This window comes from Puntigrus tetrazona, chromosome 12 (assembly GCF_018831695.1).
Source record: "Puntigrus tetrazona isolate hp1 chromosome 12, ASM1883169v1, whole genome shotgun sequence".
Classification (NCBI taxonomy): Eukaryota; Metazoa; Chordata; class Actinopteri; order Cypriniformes; family Cyprinidae; genus Puntigrus; species Puntigrus tetrazona.
The window spans coordinates 482,133-490,939 of NC_056710.1; the positions used below are offsets into that span (position 1 = coordinate 482,133).

General features: G+C 48.0%; 1 protein-coding gene across 1 annotated transcript; it reads right to left on the reverse strand.

Annotated features, from left to right (window-relative positions):
- Positions 1-2,305: 2,305 nt before the first annotated feature.
- LOC122355759 (mucin-22-like) lies at positions 2,306-8,247 on the reverse strand. Its single transcript, XM_043254323.1, has 5 exons — positions 5,427-8,247; positions 4,824-4,943; positions 4,524-4,703; positions 2,762-3,653; positions 2,306-2,363 (listed from the first exon to the last, which is right to left on the reverse strand). The coding sequence occupies exons 1-5, from the start codon at positions 8,245-8,247 to the stop codon at positions 2,306-2,308; spliced, it is 4,071 nt and encodes a 1,356-aa protein (XP_043110258.1).
- Between the last annotated feature and the right edge of the window lie 560 nt (positions 8,248-8,807).

An 8,807-nucleotide genomic window follows, 5' to 3' on the forward strand; every position in this document is an offset into this window, starting at 1 on the left:
GGTAGTAGATTCGGAAGAAGTGGTGCCCAAGGTTGAACTTTCCACAGTAGAGGTGCCAATGGTAGTAGATTCGGAAGAAGTGGTGCCCAAGGTTGTACTTTCCACAGTAGACGTGCCAATGGTAGTAGCTTCGGAAGAAGTGGTGCCCAAGGTTGTACTTTCCACAGTAGAGGTGCCAATGGTAGTAGATTCGGAAGAAGTGGTGCCCAAGGTTGTACTTTCCACAGTAGACGTGCCAATGGTAGTAGCTTCGGAAGAAGTGGTGCCAAGGGTAGTAGCTTCGGAAGAAGTGGTGCCAAGGGTAGTAGCTTCGGAAGAAGTGGTGCCCAAGGTTGTACTTTCCACAGTAGAGGTTCCCTGGGTAGTAGCTTCAGACGAAGTGGTGCCAAGGGTGGTAGCTTCAGAAGAAGTGGTGCCCAGGGAAGTAGCTTCGGAAGAAGTGGAGCCAAGGGTAGTGGTGCCCTGTGTTGTAGCTTCAGAAGAAGTGGTGCCCTGTGTTGTAGCTTCAGAAGAAGTGGTACCCAAGGTTGTACTTTCCACAGTAGAGGTGCCAACGGTAGTAGCTTCGGAAGAAGTGGTGCCCTGGGTAGTAGCTTGAGACGAAGTGGTGCCCAAGGTTGTACTTTCCACAGTAGAGCTGCCAAGGGTAGTAGCTTCGGAAGAAGTGGTTCCCTGGGTTGTAGCTTCAGAAGAAGTGGTGCCCAAGGTTGTACTTTCCACAGTAGAGGTGCCAATGGTAGTAGCTTCAGAAGAAGTGGTGCCAAGGGTAGTAGCTTCAGAAGAAGTGGTGGCCAAGGTTGTACTTTTCACAGTAGAAGTTCCCTGGGTAGTAGCTTCAGACGAAGTGGTGCCCAGGGAAGTAGCTTCGGAAGAAGTGGAGCCCTGGGTAGTAGCTTCGGAAGAAGTGGTGCCAAGGGTAGTAGCTTCAGAAAAAGTAGTGCCCAAGGTTGTACTTTCCACAGTAGAGGTGCCCTGGGTAGTAGCTTCAGAAGAAGTGGTGCCCAAGGTTGTACTTTCCACAGTAGATGTGCCAATGGTAGTAGCTTCGGAAGAAGTGGTGCCAAGGGTAGGAGCTTCGGAAGAAGTGGTGCCCAAGGTTGTACTTTCCACAGTAGAGCTGCCAAGGGTAGTAGCTTCAGAAGAAGTGGTGCCCTGTGTTGTAGCTTCAGAAGAAGTGGTGCCCAAGGTTGTACTTTCCACAGTAGAGGTGCCAATGGTAGTAGCTTCAGAAGAAGTGGTGGCCAAGGTTGTACTTTCCACAATAGAAGTTCCCTGGGTAGTAGCTTCGGAAGACGTGGTGCCCTGGGTAGTAGCTTCAGAAGAAGTGGTGGCCAAGGTTGTACTTTTCACAGTAGAAGTTCCCTGGGTAGTAGCTTCAGACGAAGTGGTGCCCAGGGAAGTAGCTTCGGAAGAAGTGGAGCCCTGGGTAGTAGCTTCGGAAGAAGTGGTGCCAAGGGTAGTAGCTTCAGAAGAAGTAGTGCCCAAGGTCGTACTTTCCACAGTAGAGGTGCCCTGGGTAGTAGCTTCAGAAGAAGTGGTGCCCAAGGTTGTACTTTCCACAGTAGATGTGCCAATGGTAGTAGCTTCGGAAGAAGTGGTGCCAAGGGTAGGAGCTTCGGAAGAAGTGGTGCCCAAGGTTGTACTTTCCACAGTAGAGCTGCCAAGGGTAGTAGCTTCAGAAGAAGTGGTGCCCTGTGTTGTAGCTTCAGAAGAAGTGGTGCCCAAGGTTGTACTTTCCACAGTAGAGGTGCCAATGGTAGTAGCTTCAGAAGAAGTGGTGGCCAAGGTTGTACTTTCCACAGTAGAAGTTCCCTGGGTAGTAGCTTCGGAAGAAGTGGTGCCCAGGGAAGTAGCTTCGGAAGAAGTGGAGCCAAGGGTAGTAGCTTCAGAAGAAGTAGTGCCCAAGGTTGTACTTTCCACAGTAGAGGTGCCCTGGGTAGTAGCTTCGGAAGACGTGGTGCCCTGGGTAGTAGCTTCAGAAGACGTGATGCCCAAGGTTGTACTTTCCACAGTAGAAGTGCTAAGGGTAGTAGCTTCGGAAGAAGTGGTGCCAAGGGTAGTAGCTTCGGAAGAAGTGGTGCCAAGGGTAGTAGCTTCGGAAGAAGTGGTGCCCAAGGTTGTACTTTCCACAGTAGAGGTTCCCTGGGTAGTGGCTTCAGACGAAGTGGTGCCAAGGGTGGTAGCTTCGGAAGAAGTGGTGCCCAGGGAAGTAGCTTCGGAAGAAGTGGAGCCAAGGGTAGTAGCTTCAGAAGAAGTGATGCCCAAGGTTGTACTTTCCACAGTAGAAGTGCCAAGGGTAGTAGCTTCAGAAGAAGTAGTGCCCAAAGTTGTACTTTCCACAGTAGAGGTTCCCTGGGTAGTGGCTTCAGAAGAAGTGGTGCCAAGGGTAGTAGCTTCAGAATAAGTGGTGCCAAGGGTAGTAGCTTCAGAAGAAGTGGTGCCCAAGGTTGTACTTTCCACAGTAGAGGTGCCCTGGGTCGTAGCTTCAGAAGAAGTGGTGCCCTGGGTAGTAGCTTCAGAAGAAGTGGTGCCCAAGGTTGTACTTTCCACAGTAGAGGTTCCAAGGGTAGTAGCTTCGGAAGAAGTGGTGCCAAGGGTAGTAGCTTCGGAGGAAGTGGTGCCAAGGGTAGTAGCTTCAGATGAAGTGGTGCCAAGGGTAGTAGCTTCAGAAGACGTGGTGCCAAGGGTAGTAGCTTCAGAAGACGTGATGCCCAAGGTTGTACTTTCCACAGTAGAGGTGCTAATGGTAGTAGCTTCGGACGAAGTGGTGCCCAGGGTTGTAGCTTCGGAAAAAGTGGTGCCCAGGGTTGTAGCTTCGGAAAAAGTGGTGCCCAGGGTTGTAGCTTCGGAAAAAGTGGTGCCATGGGTAGTAGCTTCAGAAGAAGTGATGCCCAAGGTTGTAGCTTCAGAAGAAGTGATGCCCAAGGTTGTAGCTTCAGAAGAAGTGATGCCCAAGGTTGTAGCTTCAGAAGAAGTGATGCCCAAGGTTGTAGCTTCAGAAGAAGTGATGCCCAAGGTTGTAGCTTCGGAAGAAGTGATGCCCGGGGTTGTAGCTTCGGAAAAAGTGGTGCCCGGGGTTGTAGCTTCGGAAAAAGTGGTGCCCAGGGTTGTAGCTTCGGAAAAAGTGGTGCCATGGGTAGTAGCTTGGGAAGAAGTGGTGCCCAGGGTTGTAGCTTGGGAAGAAGTGGTGCCAAGGGTTGTAGCTTGGGAAGAAGTGGTGCCCAGGGTTGTAGCTTGGGAAGAAGTGGTGCCCAGGGTTGTAGCTTGGGAAGAAGTGGTGCCCAGGGTTGTAGCTTGGGAAGAAGTGGTGCCCAGGGTTGTAGCTTGGGAAGAAGTGGTGCCCAGGGTTGTAGCTTGGGAAGAAGTGGTGCCCAGGGTTGTAGCTTGGGAAGAAGTGGTGCCAAGGGTTGTAGCTTGGGAAGACGTGGTGCCAAGGGTTGTAGCTTGGGAAGACGTGGTGCCAAGGGTTGTAGCTTGGGAAGACGTGGTGCCAAGGGTTGTAGCTTGGGAAGACGTGGTGCCAAGGGTTGTAGCTTGGGAAGACGTGGTGCCAAGGGTTGTAGCTTGGGAAGACGTGGTGCCGTGGGTTGTAGCTTCAGAGGTCGTGGTGCCGTGGGTTGTAGCTTCAGAGGTCGTGGTTCCCAGGGTTGTAGCTTCAGAAGAAGTGGTGCCCAGGGTTGTAGCTTCAGAAGAAGTGGTGCCCAGGGTTGTACTTTCCACAGTAGAGGTGCCAAGGGTAGTAGCTTGGGAAGAAGTGGTGCCCTGGGTTGTACCTTCCACAGTAGAGGTTCCAAAGCTAGTAGCTTCGGAAGAAGTGGTACCCAAGGTTGTACTTTCCACAGTAGAGGTTCCAAAGGTAGTAGCTTTGGAAGAAGTGGTGCCCTGGGTTGTAGCTTCGGAAGAAGTGGTACCCAAGGTTGTATTTTCCACAGTAGAGGTTCCAAAGGTAGTAGCTTTGGAAGAAGTGGTGCCCTGGGTTGTAGCTTCGGAAGAAGTGGTGCCCTGGGTTGTACGTTCCACAGTAGAGGTGCCAAGGGTAGTAGCTTGGGAAGAAGTGGTGCCATAGGTAGTAGCTTCGGAAGAAGTGGTACCCAAGGTTGTACTTTCCACAGTAGAGGTTCCAAAGGTAGTAGCTTTGGAAGAAGTGGTGCCCTGGGTTGTAGCTTCGGAAGAAGTGGTACCCAAGGTTGTACTTTCCACAGTAGAGGTGCCAAGGGTAGTAGCTTGGGAAGAAGTGGTGCCATAGGTAGTAGCTTGGGAAGAAGTGGTGCCCAAGATTGTACTTTCCACAGTAGAGGTGCCAAGGGTAGTAGCTTGGGAAGAAGTGGTGCCATAGGTAGTAGCTTGGGAAGAAGTGGTGCCCTGGGTTGTACCTTCCACAGTAGAGGTTCCAAAGCTAGTAGCTTCGGAAGAAGTGGTACCCAAGGTTGTACTTTCCACAGTAGAGGTTCCAAAGTTAGTAGCTTTGGAAGAAGTGGTGCCCTGGGTTGTAGCTTCGGAAGAAGTGGTGCCCTGGGTTGTACTTTCCACAGTAGATGTGCCAATGGTAGCAGCTTCAGAAGAAGTGGTGCCCTGGGTTGTAGCTTCAGAAGAAGTGATGCCCTGGGTTGTACTTTCCACAGTAGATGTGCCAATGGTAGTAGCTTTAGAAGAAGTGATGCCCAAGGTTGTACTTTCCACAGTAGGGGTGCCAAGGGTAACAGCTTCAGAAGAAGTGGTGCCAAGGGTAGTAGTTTCTGAAGAAGTGGTGCCCAAGGTTATACTCTCCACAGTAGAGGTGGCAATCCTAGTCGTTTCGGAAGAAGTGATGCCCAAGGTTGTACTTTCCACAACAGAGGTGTCAATGGTAGTAGCTTTGGAAGAAGTGATGCCCTGGGTAGTAGCTTCAGATGAAGTGATGCCCAAGGTTGTACTTTCCACAGTAGAGGTGCCCTGGGTGGTAGCTTCAGAAGAAGTGATGCCCAAGGATGTACTTTCCACAGTAGATGTAGCAATGGTAGTAGCTTCGGAAGAAGTGCTGCCCTGGGTAGTAGCTTCAGAAGAACTGATGCCCAAGGTTGTACTTTCCACAGTAGAGATGCCCTGCGTAGTAGCTTCAGAAGAAGTGGTGCCAAGGGTAGTAGCTTCAGAAGAAGTGATGCCCAAAGTTGTACTTTCCACAGTAGAGGTGCCAATGCTAGTAGTTTCAGAAGAAGAAGTGATGCCCAATGTTGTACTTTCCACAGCAGAGGTGCCAATAGTAGTAGCTTCGGAAGAAGTGGTGGCCTGGGTAGTAGCTTTGGAAAAAGTGGTGGCCTGGGTAGTAGCTTCAGAAGAAGTGATGCCCAAGGTTGTACTTTCCACAGTAGAGGTGCCAATGGTAGTAGCTTCAGAAGAAGTGATGCCCAAGGTTGTGCTTTCCACAGAAGTGGCGCCCTGGGTTGTACTGGCTACTGGAGTGGTGCCCAGGGTAGTGCTTTCCACAGATGTGGCACCCTGGGTTGTGCTTTCCACAGAAGTAGTGCCAAGGCTAGTACTTTCAGTAGAACCCGTGCCCAGGGTAGTGCTTTCCACAGATGTGGTGCCCTGGGTTGTGCTTTCCACAGAAGTGGCGCCCTGGGTTGTACTGGCTACTGGAATGGTGCCCAGGGTAGTGCTTTCCACAGATGTGGCACCCTGGGTTGTGCTTTCCACAGAAGTGGCGCCCTGGGTTGTACTGGCTACTGGAGTGGTGCCCAGGGTAGTGCTTTCCACAGATGTGGCGCCCTGGGTTGTGCTTTCCACAGAAGTAGTGCCAAGGCTAGTAGTTTCAGTAGAACCTGTGCCCAGAGTTGTGCTTTCCACAGAAGTGGCGCCCTGAGATGTACTCTCCCCAGAAGTGGTGCCAAGGCTAGTAGTTTCAGTAGGCGTCACGCCCTGGGTCGTGCTTGCTATATAAGTGGTGCCAAGGGTAGTCGTTTTGACAGACGTAGTGCCCTGGGTTGTGCTTTCCACAGATGGGGTGCCCTGGGTTGTGCTTTCCACAGATGGGGTGCCCTGGGTTGTGCTTTCCACAGATGGGGTGCCCTGGGTTGTGCTTTCCACAGATGGGGTGCCCTGGGTTGTGCTTTCCACAGAAGTGGCTCCAACTGATGTACTTGTTGCAGAACTGAAGCCAGCGGTAACAGTTTCTGCAGAATGTCTTGTGCTTTTTAATGTAGTGAGGGCTGTTTGAGTGGGAGTACTTGAAATTGCTCTTAGGGTAGTTTTAGGACTATTCTCAAGTTCTCCACATGGAACAGTAGGTTTTATATCAAAGTCTGAAATGTCAAAATCTGTCCCAAACTCTACATCGGCAAGAGTAGGAGATGTAGGTTTGGTGAATCCCTGTGGTTGGGTGGCTGCACTTGAGAATTCTCCTTTTGTTGTACTAAGATTTATATCTGGTGGACTGAAGAGATGCGTGTTTGTCCATGAATTGGGTTGTGGATATATGGGTGTGATAAATGGGAGTGTACTTTGGGCAGTTTTCAAGGTTTCTCCAAATTCCCCATAAGGAATAGTAGGTTTCACATCAAAATCAGAAAAACCAAGATGTGTCCAAAACTCTACATCAGCATCAACAACAGGAGTTTTTGTTATCCTGTCTGGTTGTGTAGCTGCACTTGATTCCCCTTTTGTTGTACCGAGACTTGTATCTGGTGGACTGAAGATGTTTGTCCGTGAAGTGGGGTGTAGATATATAGGTGTACTAGATGGAATTGCCCTTTGGGTAGTTAAAGTTTCTTCAGATTCACCACATGGAACAGTGGGTTTGACATTAAAACCTGAAAGATCAAAATCTTTCCCAATCTCTACATCTGCAAAAGCAGGAGATGCAGTTTTTATGATTCCCTGTGGTTGGGTAGCTGCACTTGAAGATTGTCCAATTTTCGTTGTACCAAGAATCATATCTAGCGGCACGAAAGCATCAGTGTTTGTCCACGAAGTGGGGTGTAGATGTATAGGTGTGCTGGATGTAAGTGTACGTTGGGTAGTTTTCAGGGGTTCTTCATAAGGAATAGTGGGTTTGACATCAAAATCAGAAAGACCAAAATCTGTATAAAACTCTACATTAGCATCAACAACAGGAGTCATTTTTGTTATCCCGTCTGGCGTAGATGCACTTGTGTATTCCCCTTTGGTTGTACCAAAAGTTACATCGAGCGGCCTGAAGTGATCCATGTTTGTTCTTGAAGTGGGGTGTGGGTATAGTGGTGTGCTGTATGGAAGTTTGGTTTGACTATGTTCTTTCGGGGTTTCTTCAGTTTCTCCACAAGGAATAGTGGGTTTAACATCAAAAAGCTCTGAAAGACCAAAATCTGTCCCAAATTCTACATCAACAGCAGGAGTGGCAATTTTGGTAATTCCCCCTGGCTGTGCGACACCACTCAAAGATTCCCTTTTTTCAGTTGTACCAGGAGTTACATCTTGTTGTATGAAGGGATTAGCGTTTGTCCATGAAGTGGAGTGTGGGTATAGTGGTGTGCTGGATGGAAGTTTGGTTTGGCTATGCTTCGGGGTTTCTTCAGTTTCTCCACAAGGAACAGTGGGTTTAACATCAAAAAGCTCTGAAAGACCAAAATCTGTCCCAAACTCTGCATCAACAACAGAAGTGACCATTTTGGTGATTCCACTTGATTGAGTAGCAGTACTAAAAGTTTCTGCTTTCTGGATTGTACCAAGAGGCATCTCAGGTGGCCTGAAGGGATGTGTGTTTGTCCATGTAGTGGGGTCTGGAAATGTAGATGTGCTGGATGCAAGAATCCTTTGGGTTGTTTTAGATGTTTTTTCAAATTCACCACAAGGAGCAGTGGATATGCCATCAAAGTCCAAAGGACCAAAATCTGACCCAACAGTAGCAGTGATAGATTCATCAGTTTTGCTTGACTGTCTGCCTGAGTTTGGTTGCATTTCCACTGTCTGAACTGCACCAAGAGTTAGCTTAAGTGGCTTGATGGAAACAGTGGGGTTGACGTTGTCTTCAAAATAACCAAAATCAATATGTAGACCATCATCTAATCTTGGATTATGTGGACTATCAAATGGTGTAGTAGTGACAATACTAGGCACAACAAACTCTGAAGCAGAGATTTGAGGGTGGATGGAAATTTGTATGGGGGCAGAAATTGTTGCCCCCTCTGGTTTAAATGGAACTGTTGGTATCAAATCATATTCCCAAATAGAATCAAATGGGCCTTGTCTTCGTTTTCTGACATCCTTTTTAAATGTCTGTTGAACACAGGACATCATGACTGTCTGTGATTTTCCAGTCACATCAAGATATTCCAGCTGGAGAATGCCATCCTTTAAAAGAGGTTGCAAAATTAATACATTGTAAAATAAAAAAGGGTAGTAAAACTTGATTATAAAGTACACTGGTTTTACCTTGACTGCTGAGTGTTTTAATTTGACAAACACACTATGTCGACTTTTCCGAAAAACTGCATGAGGCAACTGCCTGGACATACCTTGAGAACAGAAGTTGAAAAGAATTTTACTGGTTGTATAGTATAAAAACTGTTAACTGTCTACGTCTGCTTATTTTTATTCCAAAAACATCCCAGAAATTTATTAATTCCAAATTTCAATACTTGTATTGCAATACTGCAATAGATTAAGTTGTCAAAATGTAGATTTAAAGACTATATGCCCTTTTTGTTTAATAGCGTCTTTATGACTGAAAGCAATTATAACTAATACCAATACTGCTGATGTCTCTGAAATAGTTTTTCCCTATTTAAGCACTGGCTATAACCATTCAACATTGCAGTATGGTTGAGAGCTATCAATTGTAACACTAGAAAAAA